This window comes from Motacilla alba, chromosome 18 (genome assembly GCF_015832195.1).
Source record: "Motacilla alba alba isolate MOTALB_02 chromosome 18, Motacilla_alba_V1.0_pri, whole genome shotgun sequence".
Classification (NCBI taxonomy): Eukaryota; Metazoa; Chordata; class Aves; order Passeriformes; family Motacillidae; genus Motacilla; species Motacilla alba.
In genome coordinates, this window is record NC_052033.1 from 637,726 (window position 1) to 654,460 (window position 16,735).

Genomic DNA, 16,735 nt, shown 5'->3' on the forward strand with positions numbered 1-16,735 from the left:
GTGTGAGTGTGAGTGTGAGTAAGTGTGAGTGCGAGTGAATGAGTGTGAGTGGGAGTGAACGAGTGTGAGTGCGAGTGTGAGTGAACGAGTGTGTGAGTGTGAGTGTGAGTGAACGAGTGTGAGTGTGAGTGAACGAGAGTGTGAGTGTGAGTGTGAGTGTGAGTGAACGAGTGTGAGTGTGAGCTGATGGATGAGTGTGAGTGAACGAGTGTGGGTGTGAGCTGATGGATGAGTGTGAGTGAACGAGTGTGAGTGTGAGCTGATGAGTGTGAGTGAATGAGTGTGAGTGTGAGCTGATTAATGTGAGAGTGAACGAATGTGTGAGCTAATCAATGTGAGTAAATGTGAGTGTGAGCTAATTAATGTGAGTAAATGTGAGGGAATGAATGTGTAGCTAATTGATGTGAGTAAATGTGTGAGTGAATGAACGTGAGTGTGAGTGAATCAATGGGAGTAAATGTGAGAGTGAATGAATGTGAGTGTGAGCTAATTAATGTGAGCAAATGCGAGTGAATGAATGCGTGAGCAAATGAGTGTGAGTGAATGTGAGTGAATGTGTGAGTGTGAGTGAATGTGTGAGTGTGAGCGAATGAATTTGAGTGTGAGTAAATTAATGTGTGAGTGAATAATTGTGGATGAATGAGTATGATTGAATGTGAGTGTGAGCGTGCTAGTAAATGATTGAGTGAATGTGTGAGTGAGTGAATGTGTGAATGTGAGTGTGCAAATGAATTTGAGTGTGAGCATGTAAGTGATTGTGTGAGTGTGAACGAATGAGAGTGTGAATGAGTGTGAGTGAATATGGGTGAATGTGTGTGGGACTGAGTGATGTGAGCGTACACTGGGGTGCACATATGGTTGTGTGTGGCCACATATGGTTGTGTGTGTCTGTGCACTTCTGTGTATGCCTGCACCGCTGGTGTCAACCCCCCTGCCATGGAAGGGACACCTTCCACTACCCCAGGTTCCTCCAAGCCATGTCCAGCCTGGTCTTGGACACTTCCAGGGATGGGGCAGCCACAGGTTTTCTGGGCACCCTGTGCCAGGGCCTCCCCACCCTCCCAGGAAACAATTCCTTCTCAATATTCCATCTAACCCTGCCCTCTGGCACTATGAAACCATTCCCCTTGTCCTGGCACTCTGGGCTCTTGTTCTAAGTCGCCCTCCAGCTCTCTTGGACCCCCTTTAGGCACTGAGGGGCCTTTAGGGGCTCTGAGGTCTCCTTGGAGCCTTCTCTTCTCCAGGCTGAACACCCCCAGCTCTCTCAGCCTTTCCCCTGTGAAAGCTCCTGGCGGGGGGAAGTATTTCAGCAGAAGAAGTAGGAAGCAGTGGCTGGGTGGCGATAGCAGCTCTTGGGAGTTCCACGACCTCCTGTGAGCTTTGTGGGCAGATTCTGCCGATAAAGCCGAGGGAACACTGCAGCCTCAATGCCCCTGAGGGTTTTAAGAGGAAGAGCTTTTGATAACAGGGGCCTGCCCAGGGTGCAGAAGGGCTCTGAGCAGCCTGCTGAGCTCTAGGAGGACTTCCCCTTTGACAGGAGCAATTTAGTCCATGCCTCAAGAGCTGCGAGCAACAAGATTGCCTCAGCATCTCTGCACCAGCAGGAAAAGGCTCCCTACCTAGCATTCTTTAGGCTGCAAAAGACCCCTAAGAACATCAAGACCATCCATTAACCCAGCACCACCAAGGCCACAACTAAACTATATCCCCAAATGCTACATCTACATGTCTTTTAGACCCCTCCAGGGATTGCGACTCTACCATTTCCCTCAGCAGCTTGTTTCAGGGCTTCACAGCCCTGGAAGAAATTTTCACTAATATCCAATCTAAACCTCCTCCTCCGGCACAACTTGTGGAGTTGTTTCCTTTTGTGGCATCCTGTTTCCCCTTGTCCTGTTGCTTGTTACCTGGGTGAAGAGACCAACCTGCCCCTGATTGCAACCTCCTTTCAGGTATTTATAGAGAGTGAGAAGCTCCCACTTCAACCTCCTCCTGGTTGTAGTATAAATCAGCATCCCTGCCCTGAAACCAGGTGGGCTGCAAAAAGCTACAGTGCCCAAATTTTCATGGCAAGGGAGAATTCACCTCTTTGTGTAAAACCACTTGCATGGAACCATGTATGTGTAAGAGCTCAGGTTTTCTGCTCCCAGAAATCCATCACAAATGGATACCCATCCCCATGGCCTGTTTTCATGGGAGTGGATGGATAAATTGCCTGGCACTGGGCTGGAGAAGAGTGAACACTCATGGGGGAGGGCACCAGCATGCCAGGGGCAAGACTGCATGGACTGTTCCAGTGGGGAGTGATGCTGCAGTAGCTGGTGGTGGGGCTGTGGGTTTGTGCTGTGTTGTAGTGTGTTTTTATGCTTTATGTAGTGTGGTTTTGTGCTTTATAATGGTTTAGTCTTTGTATCCCCTTATTTTCCCCAAATACTTTACCCCAGATTCTATCCCCTCCCTCTACCTGTGTAATCCCTCTCCTGTGTTGAGATTATCCCCAAATCCCCGCCCTGGCTCTCTGCAGTCACTCGGCATCCCATCCCCTCTATCTAGAACTTTCGGTCCAGGACATCGAGTGATTAGCCAGAGGCTAGAGGTCAACCCCCCAAGTGCTACCCCATATGCTAAATGTCCATTCCCCCAGTCCCCATCCCTTAAATTCCCTAACTGTTCAGTAAATGTTATGTACTTTCGGTTTCCATCTCCCTTTAAGTGTTACCTTGGCACCTCTCCTGGGGGTCTCAGCAGGAGGCCCCCTGAGGTTGTGGGGGCTCCCCGAAGCTCCTGAAATAAACCTTGGATTAACCTCTGCTAAGAGTTGGCCCCTTTATCCTCCACCGTTGTCACCAGCGTCTCCTCTGCTGTAGGCGATCAGCCTAGCTGCCTTCCGTACCCCCCGGGCACGGGGGAGTGCCACTCCCCACCGCTGTCCACCGTGTCGGGGCTGGCCGGGGTTGCCTCAGTGGCACTCAGAGGGACTGGGACAGTGCTGGAGGTCCAAGAGTCTTTGTCCTTAAAGATCTGAGTTCTCACACTGCTGGGCACCAGCAGGGGGCTGGACCTGCTTTTCAGGGTGACATTCTGCAATAAACCCTTTAGCAGGTGGGAACCTGCTGTACAAGCACAGTCACACGCCACGGCCGATGCTATCAGATTCTTGGTGTCACTGATAAAGCAGCAATACTTCACACAGAAAGTATTTAGTGGGTGCCAGAAAAAAGTTATTGGCAAAGTAGAGTAGAGCAAGGCGATGGTTACAGACCATCTATGTGCTCCCACGTTGGGGGTCCTCAGGGGCGGTGGGAGAGAAGGAGCAGGAGCAAACTACTTGGGGACCTGTGGTACCAGGGGTTGGGGTACATGCCATTTCTGCACCAAGATCCTGATACACCTCACCCTTCACATAAGCACCCCATGCAAATGCACTTGGATATAACACCCACTGTCCTGGTCCCCAGGAGCTGCCAGCTGGCATTAGCATGAAAAAACACCAGTCTGAGGTGAACAGTGGGTTTGGGAGCCTCAGCCCACATGAGCAATGCAGCCAAAGGAGCAAGTGGGATGAGTGGTGAGCAAAGGGAGCCAGCTCACCCACCTGCCCAGCCTCTTCTCCACTGCCTACCTCTCCCACACCCTGCCTGGTGAGTCTCTTGCTTGGACTACCCCACTACTCTAAGGGGGAGAGTTTTATTCCCAACACCACTGCTGTATAGATGAGGACTCCAAAATGCATTTGCAAAGGCATGACTTTATCTTCAACCCCCTCTGTGCCTCCACACAACCTCATCCTCTCTGATGTTGCCTCAAAGAAATATCCAAGCCTTGGAGAGCAACAGTTCCGCTCCTGCCTGAGCAGGATAGCAACCCCACGTCCTCTGTGCAAGTCTCACTGGTGCTGCCAGCAGCAGGAGCTGCCCATGGCGGGGGGGGGGGGGGGTGGTGCTTGCTCATTTACCCCACACTGTGCTGTAGAGCTCTTCACTGGGCTGTGGAGCTGATGGCATGTTGGCGTAGATCTGCTCCTGCTGCCGCATGGGCTTCTGCACTCTGGCATATAACACCTCTCTTTCCTCTTCCGAAAGCTGGGAAAGGAGGGAGATAAACAAAAACATCCTTCATGGGGCTGCTCCAGGCAAACACTGTCTGCTGGAACCTCTCTGTGATGTTTTAAGCACCCAGGAGCAGCCACAGGGACCAGAGAGTGAACCCACATTAGCCAGGGTCATTAGCTGGCTTGGCATTTCCCTTTGCAGTCCTCTCCTTCCCCACCCAGCCCATCCTGCTGCTCATTCTGTCACCCACCCACTTCAGCTTTCCTCCCACCACCTCCAGCTTGGCAGTGCTTGGCATTCTCCTACCTGAGCACTCTTCCTGACCTCTGTGTACTCCACTGGGAGCGTTTCCCGGTGGCGGAAAGCCTCAGCATTGCTGTACTGGCTCTCAGCCGCGCCTGTGCCGTGGTTAATGTCCGCATAGTTCAAGGCTTCAGCTCCCTGATGGAGAAGGATGAGCTCTTACCCTGCTGCCACTCCCTGCCTGCATCCACAGGGGTGGGAATATCCCCACCTGTCCTGATGGGTGCTGAGATGGCTGCAGGGGCACTGGGTGGAAATAAAAATTTGGCTGGCTCAACATTCCCCAGGGGAATACTTGTGACACCAGCATCTCCTCAAGAGCTGGCAGCAAAAAATCAGAAAATACTTTCCAAGCAGTAAGCAAGGAGCAGTTACCCTGCAACTCTTCAGGCGTGATTTGCTGCAGGTCCCCAAGGCTGTTTTACCCAGAGAAGTAGCTCTCATGCTTGGAGAGGCTTGGAGAGAAACCTCTCCGATCAATCCTAAATTCCTTTCCCAGGAATACTGTGTGATAGTCACAGAAAGTCCCTGGTTGTGTCTTTCTGTTGGCAAGCAGAGCCCAAAGGATCCCTCCCAGCCTACAGTGCCATGAACCTGGCTGAAAGCAGCAGCTCTGGCAGCTTGGGGTGCAACGTTTCCCCTCTTCATGTGAACTTGGGGCACAGAATCCCAAGAACTCATGAGGTTTTCCTTACTGTAGGTGACACTCTGCAAGTCCTGTCCATCTCTATGGCTGCTCCAGAAAGGGCTGGATGAAGCATGGATGTGGCTGGACATGAGTGAAAACAGAGGAAAATAAATGTATTGAGAAACCGCACTGCCACTGCAAATCTTGCCGTAAAGCAGGACAGGAACCTGACACTCCATGAGCCACCTAAACTGGAGCAGTTCTTCAAATAAAGTCAGACTCCACCTTCCAGCTGGAAATGTCCTCTCCTGTCCCTCCCCATCCTTCACACTGGCCTTAAACTTTGCATCAAGCTTAGTGTAAGCCTGGCCCATGCAAGTGATGGTGCCCAGACAAACTCAAGCAGATTCTGTGCCCAGCAGCACCCGCCCCAAGGGCTGTAATTCCCTTTCAGGGGACAACACCCATGGGATGGACCCACTGCTCCCTTGAGGGAAGGAGACCTCCTTGGTGGAGGTCTCAATGATGGACTGAGGAACTGGATGGATCAGGAAGGGAATGGGGGAGGAAAAAGAAACGGAGGGAAAAATAAGGGAAGCAGAGTAGGCTCTGTTAGAGAAACAGGATGTGTGTGGCACTGACAATTTCACTCACCCTTCTTCTTCCTGGAGAGTATTACTAGAACACCAGCAGCCACTGCAAGCAAAAAAAGGACCACAACGATGGCTAGAGTGAGGATGTGCTCAACCACATTCAAGCTGCAAGAAAAAAAGAATGAAGAAGACAATTTATGTTGTCATGCTTCTCAGGATGAACCAGCATGGAGCAGGGTTGCAGGAGGCAGCTGTGGGTGATGTAGGAAGTAGCTGTGGCAGTGGAGTGGTAGGGCTTGCCCATCACAGAAGGCATGGGATGGTCAGGCTGCCAGCTGGGCATGGAGCAGAGCAAACCAAAAACTGTAGAAGCAAGAGGATGCTTGGGTCCGAGAGCCACTGTGTCTTCAGTGATTTAGGGATGAGTTCCTGCATTTGCTCTGGTTTAACTTCATTCCTTGTTTACCTTGTTTGTAATGGGCAAGCAGGAAGAGTCAGTGAGCCAGCACACCCTTGACTCTGTTGATGGGGAGTCTCAGCTTTGTCTGCTGCTGGCATCACCTCCCACAGGCAGGAGAGAAGAGGGGAAGATCTAACACACTGGTTTCATGCTTTTTCAACTATTTCTACCAGGCTGTGTGTAACTACAAAGAACAGGACACTGGGCAGCACTTGGCTTCCCATGAACAGTCTCACTGAGTTTTGGGGAAGGAAATGGGGTCAGTATTGCAGTCAGGAACCACTTCTCCCATGCGACTAGAGGCACTGGAATTACTGTCATAGAATTAGAGAATGATTTAGGTCAGAAGGGACCTTAAAATTATCCAGTTCTAACCCTCTGCCATGGGAAGGGACACCTTCCACTAGGCCAGGTTGCTCTGAGCTCCATCCAGCCTGGCCTTGAACACTTCCAGGGATGGGGCATCCACAACGTCTCTGGGCAACCTGTGCAAGGACCTCACCACCGTGACAGAGAAGAATTTTTCCATGTGGAGAGGTCTGTAAAGGCAAAAACAGGAGGTCTGGATCCTTAACGGAGGTGTGAAGAGTCCTATGTTTGCAGGGCTCCAGCTGCGCCAGAGAGCTCGTGGAGGAAAGTGGCTGCTGTAGGCAGGAGCTGCTACTCACAGTTGAGGGGTGGAGGGATTTGATGTTGATTGCAAAATCTCCCCCTGGGAAATTGTCTGTGTGTGGCCTGTTACAGAGAGAATGAGATCAGAGGTCGTGGTGGTCACATAGGTCAATGATGGGAGGATGGAAGAGCCTGTAAGAAAAAGAGGAGAGGCATGGTTGATCTCTGTGGAGAAAAATGCTGTGGGTTTTGCAGTGAGTCAGAAGTGCCACACATGCTGTCACAGGAGGAGAAGCTGGGTCCCCTCTGCCACATCCAGTGGGCACATCTCAAGGTCAGAGTGCTGTAAGACTCTTCCTCTGCCCATGAGGCTTTTCACAGTCTCAGTCCCCCCTCAAAACATGCTCAAAACAGATTCACCCTGCAGAAAGGGGTCTGGGCACCCCATGCCCAGTTTAGTACTAACACAGCAACAGCACATACATATGGTCCTGCTATGCAGGCTGATCCCTGGCAAGGCAATGGAGAGGGATGTTTCCTAAGCCCAGAGCCTGGTGCCCAGAGGTGCTGCCTGTCCCAAGTGGGAAACGGGGCAGCACAGTGCAATGAGGAACACCCAGTGTTATACAGGAAGGCAAGGAGGGGACGGAAAAGGCCAGCAAGAGCTAATGAGGAAGAAAAGTGGGCACAGAGAGCACAGTACACCTCAGTAATGGAGATGGTTACCAGGGGTGTGAAGAAGGGGCTCTGGGAAGAACAAGGAAGAGGGAATGAGTGGTGGTGGCACGTACTGCAGTCTGGTGCCACACCCTGGGGCTATCCCACCTGCATGGGCACCCATCTGCTCCAGGCTGCCCATATTGCAGACCCTGCTCCAAGCATCTGGAGGAGGACACATCCATGCTGGATCTGGAGGCCCTGCAGTCCACAAGTACTGACCTGAGAGCACGATCACCTCCACAGCAGCACTCATATCAGATGCAAATAGTCCCGTTCGCACCCCACAGCGGAAAGTGCCCGCGTCCTCTTCGGACAGACCATCCACGGTCACCGTGAATGCCCGGTGTGTGCGGTTGTCCCGGATGGAGAACCGGCCCTGCAGCACCTCGGGCTGCGACTCCGAGGTGATGACGATGTCGTTAGCACAGGTAAAAACCTTTCTACTTGGTATGCACCAGAATTTCGGGAACTTCTCCCAGCCCGGCTGGTAGGTGCAGGTGACCGACAGGGAACCCCCCAGGAATCCCCGGACGGTGCGGGGCCCCGTCACTGCCCCGCAGCCTGTGGAGACACACGGAGCCGCGGGAGTGCTGCCGCCGCAGCGGCACCTCCCGCCCGACGGGGCCGCCCCGGCAGTCGGGGGTTCCGGCGCAGCCTTACCTGGCAGCAGCGCCCAGGCGAGCAGAGGCAGGAGCCGCATGGCCGCTGCGGGACGCCGGGGCTCAGCGTGCTGCCGCTCCCGGTTGCTGTCGGCGGAGCCCGGTCCGCCCCCGGGGCCGCCCCCGCGACGCGATCACCCCGTTGGGTGGAGAAGAGGAACCCGGGACTGCTGGGCAGTGGGGCCGCCGGGGATACGAGGCGGGGATAACGAGCGCGGTGAGGAAGCGTTTATTGAAGCCGGCGGGGGAAGCAGGAAGGGCCCGGTGGGTTCCCGGTGCCGCGGCCCCCGCCAGTCCGGGGGGCGAGCGGCGCCGGCCGGGGCCGTGGGGTCCCGGCGGGGGCTTAGCGGCCCCGCAGGCTGACCCAGAGCACGGCCGCGCTCATGGCCAGCAACGCCAGCAGCTGCAGCCCGGCCAGCACCGGGAAGTAGCGGAAAGTGCCGGGGGTCCTCTGCGGAGCGTCCGGCGAGAGCGTCGGGGTTGTAGATGCGGGGGAAGGATGAATGCAGCGGGTGCCAGACGGGCCCCGTGTTCCTGTCACACTCAGGGTGAAACCTTCTCCCGCAGTCTGTGTCCAGTCCTGCGACGTGGGGGTCACTGGTGCTGTGGGGGTAACGTGCAGAGTCTGACACAAGAACACGATCCCCTTCACAGCAGCAATCTCATCAGCCGGTACATTGCCACTCACACCTCGCACCAGAAGGTGCCCTTGTCCTCCTTGGCACAACCCTCCACAGTCACTATGAACAACGGCTGTGTGTGGTTGGTCCGGCTGGAGCGGCGGGGTGGCAGACTGGAAGAAGAGATGGATGCAGGGTGTGCCAGATGGGCACCGCATCCCTCTCCATCTTCCACGCTCGGGGAGACACCTCCACCCTTAGTCTCCCCCCAGTCCCCCAACCCTGTTGTCGCTGTTGCCGTGGGGGAAATGTGCAGGGACTGACCTGAGAGCACGATCACCTCCACAGCAGCACTCATATCAGATGTAAATCGTCCCGTTCGCATCCCACAGCGGAAAGTGCCCGCGTCCTCTTCGGACAGACCATCCACGGTCACCGTGAATGCCCGGTGTGTGCGGTTGTCCCGGATGGAGAACCGGCCCTGCAGCACCTCGGGCTGCGACTCCGAGGTGATGACGATGTCGTTAGCACAGGAGAAAACCTTTCTACTTGGTATGCACCAGAATTTCGGGAACTTCTCCCAGCCCGGCTGGTAGGTGCAGGTGACCGACAGGGAACCCCCCAGGAATCCCTGGACGGTGCGGGGCCCCGTCACTGCCCCGCAGCCTGTGGAGACACACGGAGCCGCGGGAGTGCTGCCGCCGCAGCGGCACCTCCCGCCCGACGGGGCCGCCCCGGCAGTCGGGGGTTCCGGCGCAGCCTTACCTGGCAGCAGCGCCCAGGCGAGCAGAGGCAGGAGCCGCATGGCCGCTGCGGGACGCCGGGGCTCAGCGTGCTGCCGCTCCCGGTTGCTGTCGGCGGAGCCCGGTCCGCCCCCGGGGCCGCCCCCGCGACGCGATCACCCCGTTGGGTGGAGAAGGGGAACCCGGGACTGCTGGGCAGTGGGGCCGCCGGGAATACGAGGGGATGGGGGCGCGGAAGCGTTTGTTGGAGCCGGCGGGGGAAGCAGGCAGGGCTCCTGTGCGGCCTCCCCCTGCCCGCGCCGTCGGGACTGGGGCAGTCGAGGGTCGAGCGGCGCCGGCCGGGGCCGTGGGGTCCCGGCAGGGGCTTAGCGGCCCCGCAGGCTGGCCCAGAGCACGGCCGCGCTCATGGCCAGCGCTGGGAAGTAGCGGAAAGTGCTACCGGTCTCCTGAGGGGCGTCCGGCGAGAGCGTCGGGGTTGCAGATGCGGGGGAAGGATGAATGCAGCGGGTGCCAGACGGGCCCCGTGTTCCTGTCACGCTCAGGGTAAAACCTCTTCCCGCAGTCTGCCCCTCAACATGGGGGTCACTGTTGCCGTGGGGGGAAAACGTGCGAGGACCGATCTGGGGTTATGATAACCTCCACATCAATCCCTTTTGCATCCCACAGCAGAGCGTGCTCTCATCCTCCTTGGCCAGACGCTCCCCAGTCACCCGGAGTGCGTGGAGCGCGCAGCTGTTCAGAATAGAGAGCCGGCCCTGCCGCACCTCGGGCTGCAATTTCGTGGTGCTGACGATGGACGTGGCACAGGTATCACCAGTACGTGTAGTCGGTTTGTACCAGAATTTCGGCAGCGTCTCCCGGCCAGGCTGGTAGGTGCAGGTGACCAGCAGGGTTTCCCTCAGGAATCCCTGCACGGATGCCGAGCCCTGTCACTGCCCCAGAGCCTGTGGAGACACACGGACTCGCGGGAGCGCTGCCGCTGCCCAGACACCTCCCGCTGCTTCTGGTGGATCCAGCGTGGGCCTCCAGCCCTGGCGGTGCACTCAGCCCTACCTGGCAGCAGTGCCGAGGTCAGCACCAGCTGGAGCCTCCTGGACGCGTCGGGGCAGTCGTTCTGCTCCTCTTCATTGTGTCTCTGGGGCTTTGCTTCCTCTGTTGCAGCTGGAGATCCAGCAAGATCATGGCGTTTCCTGTTTCCTAGAGTTTCAGCTTCTCCTGGTCACTGAGATTACTTGCTGTGGACTGTCCCCTGTGCCCTTCCCCAGAGTCTCTGCTTTCTTCCTCCAGCCTGGCCCCCATGTGGGGACACAGATTGCCTCTCACTGCTACACTGCCCAGCCCCTCTGGCCAGGCAGGGCACCCAGGGGGGAGAGGTAGCTCAGCACAGCACGGGGATCACCTGAGCCCCAGACAATCCTCCAGGCTGGGTAGTGCTCCTGCACGGCCACCCTGTCCTTCCCAGGGGAATGAAATGGGTAACCCCAGCCCCTTATCTCGGTGCAGCTGGACAGGAGCACCCACTTCTCTTGCCAGCACAGCCCCTCTGTGGCTCAGGAGCCCCATGCTCTGATCAGGTCCCTCCAGGCCTCCCCCTGTGTCCCCAGTCCCTGCAGCTGCTGAGTGGGGGGCAGAGTTGTGGAAGGAAGGACACCCTTGCCTGGCTATTGCTAAGCTGGAGATGGGCATTTGGTGGACCAGGCAGAGGTGGCAGGGCTGAGGCTCCTGGGACTGAGGGCTCCTCTCCCCATGAGGAAGCTCAGCTGGGCCATGGTGGAGCCTGCACGGTCCCTGTGACCCCATGTCTCCCCCAGCCACAATGCAGCATGTCCCCACACAGGTATGTGCATCAGCATTGGCTGCCATGGGCATCCCAGGCAGTGCTGGCAGCTGAAGGAAGAAGCAGACAGACACACAGACAAGCAGACACAGCCCTGCAGGACACCCAGCCTTTATTGCAAAGGCAGTTGGCAGCTGCGGCTCAACAGACACAGGCTCTCTGCACCCCAAACCCTTCCCTCCCCAGCGCAGGGGCTGCCAGGAGGGGCCGAGGCTTTCCAGCAGCAGAAGTACCCAGAGCCGAGCACCCCCAGGCAGGGGGAGGCTGTGAGAGGTGGCATGGCCCCAGCAGAGTGGGGGCCAGGGGGGCAGGAGAGCATCCCTGGGGCTCGGAGGTGTTTGGGACAGCACCCTGTGCCCTGGTGCTCCTGGGTGCCTGCAAGAGCTGCAGGACTTCCTGCTCACGGCTCCTGCACTGGCTCCTCACCCAGGCTGCCCCACCAACCACGGCTAGTGCCATGGGCACCTTGATGCTGAGCCAAAGAAGCCAATGGATGACACTGGGCTGGAACCTGCGTAGGAAAAAGGAGGTTATGCTAGAATTTTAGTAGGGTCTGGGGAATGAGGATGGGGACTGGGGAACTTGCGTGTCTGCCAGCTGCCCTGCTTGCCCTCAGGATGCTCTCTGGGGACTCAAAGCTAGGGGATACATGCATGGGAAATGAAGGTTTTGGCCAGGGGATTCTTTTAGGGGCTTGCCTGGATCCCAAGCCCTGACTCACAGCACTGGAGGCTCCCCACAGCCCCTGGGGCACAGAGGGTTGGCGGTCAATGGGCTCAGGTTGCTGTCTTCAGTTGTGTTTGAAACAGCTGGCGGAGAAAACAGAGTCAGAACAGACTAGATACCCCCCCACCCCCTGTTCTGTACCCTGCACAGGAGTCTCTGTCCCCGAGACTTCAGCAATGAAGGTGCAGGGGGTGGACATGGAGGTATCTGGGCAATGCCCTGAGCACTGCAGAGGAGGAAGAGGAAAAAGGGGGAAGTTTAATGCCAGCTTTCCAGCCCTGTTTTACCTGCAGAGACCACCACCTTGGTGCTGTGCCATCGGTTGATCCCCACTTTCTTCACCCCACAGGAGTACTGGCCTGCATCCCCTGGTGTGATACTGCTCAGGGTCACTGTGAATGAATTTGCTGTGTGGTTGTCCTTGATGGACACCCTGTCCCGTGTCACTGTCACCTCTGAGCCATCGGTTTGGATGATGTAGGTCAAGCAAAGCCAGAGGGAGTTTTTGCGGCACCAGTACTTGGAGTTGAGCTTGTAGCGTGGCTTGTAGCTGCAGGACACTGCCAGTGAGCTGCCCTGCTCAACTGTCACCTGCTTGGGGCCTGTCACTGCCTGGCCACCTGCAGGGGACAGAGAGAGGAGCTGTAAACAAATTCTGGCATTGCCTCAGGGAACCATGAAGGATCTGAGCCCAGGGGGTATAGCTCAAGGGAGGCTGTGCCTGTGCACCCACTATGCTAGTGAGCAATGGTGAGGTGAGATATAACCAGTCTTTAAAAAAACAGCCCCCATCAAGAGTGTATGTTAGTAAGAGAATTAAAAGCCTTATTCCCAGGGTTCACATGGCAGGGAACAAGCAAATCTCAGAGATCACACCCTGTAACTACCAGAGGAAAAGTTTGGGATCAGCCAGTCTTTTGCCATGGCCACAGTGAGCTTCCAGGTCTGTCTCAGCCCCAGCCTCTCTACCAGAACCCCTGATATAGATTTGCCTGACCTGTGCTCGTGGCTCTCATAAGGAAAAGGGTCCAAACCAAGAAAATCCTCATTTTCCAGCTTCTTGCTTCTGAGGTAGAATTTTCCCTGTGGTTTTTCACAAAAAATCCTTCAGGATAAAGCCAGGCCCACATACACATGGATGTCCTAAGAGTTTTCCAAGCTGTGTTCTCCTGCCACTTCTTTGGGCAGTGCTTACCCACAGACCCCGGATATCTTCTTTTTAAGACAGTTACTTATTCCCCTTTACTCACCACTCATGACTCACCCTGGGGTGTTCCATGACAGAGACTCTGCTTTTTCTCTGAAATAGTCACTGGGTTCCCAGGAAAATGCCAAAATGCAGCAGGTTCCTCCACCATGATGCCCATCCCAGCAGAGACCAAAAAACCCTTCCCCTGCACCAAGCCCAAAGGATTTTGGGGAGTTTTGAGAGGGCCTGGCCAGAGCAGGATGCAGGGACTGGGATAGAGTGAGTGCAGCTCAACCCCTGCTGATGGACTGGTTGGGATGCTGGGTTGCTCTCCCAGTTCTGATGGATTGGGATGATGGACTGCAACGATGGACAGCCATCCAACCCCCTGCACTGCTGCTCTCTGGCTCCAGAGAGGGCTGCCGGCTGGGCTGCTTTTGTTTGTGTTCTCAAGCAGAAGAGTTTTCTTTTCCTCCCCAATCCACCTTTTTTGACACAGCTGTGGGATTTTGAGTGACAATGCTGTTTTTCCTCAGAATTAAATGCTTCCACTAAAAGTTTCAGAAACCCAAACACACAAAGCAAAGCTGCTTCCCTGGCTTTCTTCACAATATGCCCCTTGGAAAGAGCAGAAAGCACAAACCTCCAGAGTCTTCTTCCCTCTCAGTGCCTTGCATGGCAAGAGGAAGCTCTGGGTTTCCCTTTGGGTCATCAAGTAACTCCTTCCTTCCCAGCTGACTGGTTGTGAGTCAAAACGCTGCAAGTAACAGCAAGATCTAAATTCAAAAAGTGGCTGGAGATGGCAAATCTGCTTTGTGCTGAAACACTTCCCACTCCAGCCACCTTAGGGTGCATCCCTGCCACTGCCTGGAAAATCATAGTGCCTCCTTCTCACCCTTCCCTTGGAGTGAGAGGGGGACTGGGAGAAGTGGCTCAGAGGTAGAGGCTCTGGATGGAATGTGTATAGGGAAGGTGCCTACAAAGGTATTTGCTGCATGAGGATTTTGGGGGCAGCTCAGTTACCTGAAAGCAGACAGAAGCACTTCTTCAAAGAGCCACTTTGGCTGAGTTGCTGAATTTTTCAAGCCACATCCATGCTGTGTCATTACTATTACATCACCATCAGATGTGAGGTGTCATTTCCCTATTTCCCAGGTTTGGGTCCTGGGCAGGATGAGCAGCTGCCCAGTCCAGTGCAGGGGCTGGGACCTCCAGAACAGACTGAGGCCACTTTCTCCCAATCATGGCAGTCTCCAGGTCTGTGTTATACCCCAGAGAGCTCCTTACTATGTCAGTGGAAGATCTCCTTCCATCCCCTGAGGACACAGCAGTCATTTACAGCCACCCAACATCAGCACTGTGACTCTCACATGGGGTTTTACTCTGATACTTCTCCTCTCACCTGCTGTGTGAAGGGGTCTTGGCTGAGTGGGACACTGGCCAGGGGCTGTCAATGTGGGGTTTGCAAAGGGGATGGCTCCAGCTCAGTGCCTCAGTCCCAAACAAACAGCAGTGTGTGAACATCCTCCTGGAGCGGAAGGTCAAGATGAGAGCAGGCAGGAATGAGGAACCCCAGAGTGCTGACACAGAAGTCTGTCACAGCAGGATCTGCCCAGTTAAAATGAGTGTCTGTTGGAAGGCAAAACCAGAAAGGGAGTAGAGCAATTCAGGGACAAATCTGTACAACAGAGTGTGATGAGGAATCTCTCTGTCCAAAGTGGGGAGGGCCCTGCAGAGGGCCCCCACCAACACCCTCTAGCCATGGCACAGGTGCTGAGGTGCTCCAGAAGCCAGAGGGGAATGGATAAACAGGGCAGGGGAAGGCATTCTGCTCTGAACCAGCATCACTGGGGAGCTGTGGCAGTACCCTGCAAACCAAGACCTCTCTCTTTTGGCAGAAAGAGGCCCGGGAAGAACAAGGCAAGGCTGCTCTGTGAGAGAAGAAGCACTGCTGGAATGGTTCTCAGGAATCCCGCTAATGCACCCTGACAGGAGCACATCAATCTGCCTTTTCGTGTGTGCTGCACGCGGGGCTGGAGCGAGCACCCTCGCGTGGCTCGGTGGCCGCATCAGCGAGCAAAGCGTGTCAGAACCCCGGCAGCGCCATCGTGATGTGGTGTGGGCACGGCACAGGCGCTGAGCTGAGCTGACACCTGAGCCCCTGCAGCCCCTGCAGCCCCTGCTTGCCCCTGGGCAGTGCTCCCAGTCCCTCCCCTGCAGCAACGGGACACTGCCGGACACCATCAGATGCTGCTTTTGCTCTAGTTCTGCAAGATTATGAATCTGGGTTTACTCTCTGGTGTCAGTCCTAAGAAAAAGCCTCAAAGCCTTTCTGAGACAGGCAGTAATTGAATCAATCAGAGCATGTATCTCCTTGGTTCAGGGCCCAGCAAGAGCAGATCTTCCCCAGTTCACATCCCACTGTACTACCCACCACCACAGCTGAGCCTTTCCAGAATCCTGTCTTCCCTGGACTTCAATGATATTTCCAATCCCCAATTCTGTTATTTAATCTAGGGCATTTGAAAAATAATCAGGTCGTTTCAGTCTGTTCTTCACGGGCAGATTTAGCAAGTTTGGTGAAATTGTCCTTAGCAGATAAGGCTGAGTATAATATTGTAGCTCTTTTAGTGCTGGCTGATTGAGCAGGCAACTGTCTGATCTCTCTTTCTGCTGCCATCTCAGATACCCAAGATAAGTCTGGATCATTCCCAGATCTCCCGATTCAGCAAAGCCAGTAAAAGTGGCAAAACATACTCACCGAATTTGTAGTGGTGGAGGATTTGCTCTGGACTCTGCCTGAGGCAGGACTTAGCCAGAAAGGGCCAAGGCAGAGGTTATTTAATGCAAAGAAATTAAGAATCCATACTCAGTGGATTCAGAGGATGAAATTCTGATTCCTGCCTAGCTCATGGGGAAGGAATGACTTTAGCAAGGCTCCAGTTTCCCCCAGATGTGTTGTACAGGCAATCCAGGGAGATACTACAGCAGTTAATAGGGCTGGGCAGCAGAGAGCAAACAGGAGCAGGCCAGGAGGACAGTGAAGCAGAAACTCCTGAGCTGGATTTAAGTCTTCTACTGTTAGAGCTGTACTTCTCAAGGCAAATACACAAGTAATTAAGCTACCAGAGATACAGGCTGTGAGCAAACACACTAAACAATGGATCTAAATTGCAGGTTTATTTGGAGTCACGAAATTTACAGGTCATTTCCTCTGATTTCATTGCTCTGCATCGATTTCAGCTGGTCAGCACTTGCCCGGGGCTGTAAACTGCTCACTGGCTGCCAGAAACCTCTACCAGGTCTGGGGGAGGCTGGTAGAGCAAGTGGTTTGCTCTGGGTGGTGGGGAAATGCATTCCCCAGTGTGTGAAGGTGTTGGGCTGCTGGGCTCTGGTAAAGGTGCTGTTATCACTTATCTATGATGGGTCAGGTCCTCCAGCATGATAAAGTGGGATAAAGCCCTGGGAGCAGGGCCAGGGCATGCTGGTGCCTGTGTTTTGCCAGCAACCTGTGTTGATTCATTAGGCTGCATTACATTTGAAGATATCATGATAGACAGGAGAATTGTCTTCCTGCTGAGTGAGGTTAAACC

The 16,735-nt window shown here is 55.0% G+C and overlaps 2 protein-coding genes across 3 annotated transcripts; both read right to left on the bottom strand.

Annotated features, from left to right (window-relative positions):
* Positions 1-3,728: 3,728 nt before the first annotated feature.
* On the bottom strand, positions 3,729-9,590 carry LOC119709586 (CMRF35-like molecule 3). Of its 2 annotated transcripts, none has more exons than XM_038157540.1 (7): positions 9,413-9,590; positions 8,972-9,313; positions 6,705-6,840; positions 5,638-5,741; positions 5,051-5,124; positions 4,359-4,493; positions 3,729-4,082 (listed from the first exon to the last, which is right to left on the bottom strand). In XM_038157540.1, the coding sequence occupies exons 1-7, from the start codon at positions 9,450-9,452 to the stop codon at positions 3,948-3,950; spliced, it is 966 nt and encodes a 321-aa protein (XP_038013468.1). In that variant the 5' UTR covers positions 9,453-9,590; the 3' UTR covers positions 3,729-3,947. The 2 variants fall into 2 exon arrangements, with proteins under 2 accessions (XP_038013468.1, XP_038013470.1); XM_038157542.1 differs by lacking the exons at positions 8,972-9,313; positions 9,413-9,590 and adding exons at positions 7,588-7,929; positions 8,029-8,358.
* Positions 9,591-11,368: 1,778 nt separating this feature from the next.
* On the bottom strand, positions 11,369-13,218 carry LOC119709595 (protein CD300H-like). The gene is made up of 4 exons (XM_038157566.1): positions 12,951-13,218; positions 12,241-12,573; positions 11,949-12,036; positions 11,369-11,738 (listed from the first exon to the last, which is right to left on the bottom strand). The coding sequence occupies exons 1-4, from the start codon at positions 13,087-13,089 to the stop codon at positions 11,369-11,371; spliced, it is 930 nt and encodes a 309-aa protein (XP_038013494.1). The 5' UTR covers positions 13,090-13,218.
* Between the last annotated feature and the right edge of the window lie 3,517 nt (positions 13,219-16,735).

Bases quoted from the DNA above. Each gene is read 5' to 3' on its own strand.
- LOC119709586 (XM_038157540.1), bottom strand. From the start codon at position 9,452: ATGCGGCTCCTGCCTCTGCTCGCCTGGGCGCTGCTGCCAG. The intron at 5,742-6,704 runs GTGAGTAGCAGC...TTTTTCTTGCAG, and splicing joins AATCCCTCCACCCCTCAACT to CTTGAATGTGGTTGAGCACA. The intron at 4,083-4,358 runs GTAGGAGAATGC...CTCCTTTCCCAG, and splicing joins AGGTCAGGAAGAGTGCTCAG to CTTTCGGAAGAGGAAAGAGA.
- LOC119709595 (XM_038157566.1), bottom strand. From the start codon at position 13,089: ATGTGTATGTGGGCCTGGCTTTATCCTGAAGGATTTTTTGTGAAAAAC. The intron at 12,574-12,950 runs GTCAGGCAAATC...TGTCCCCTGCAG, and splicing joins TATGAGAGCCACGAGCACAG to GTGGCCAGGCAGTGACAGGC. The intron at 12,037-12,240 runs GTAAAACAGGGC...TTTCTCCGCCAG, and splicing joins CAAGGTGGTGGTCTCTGCAG to CTGTTTCAAACACAACTGAA.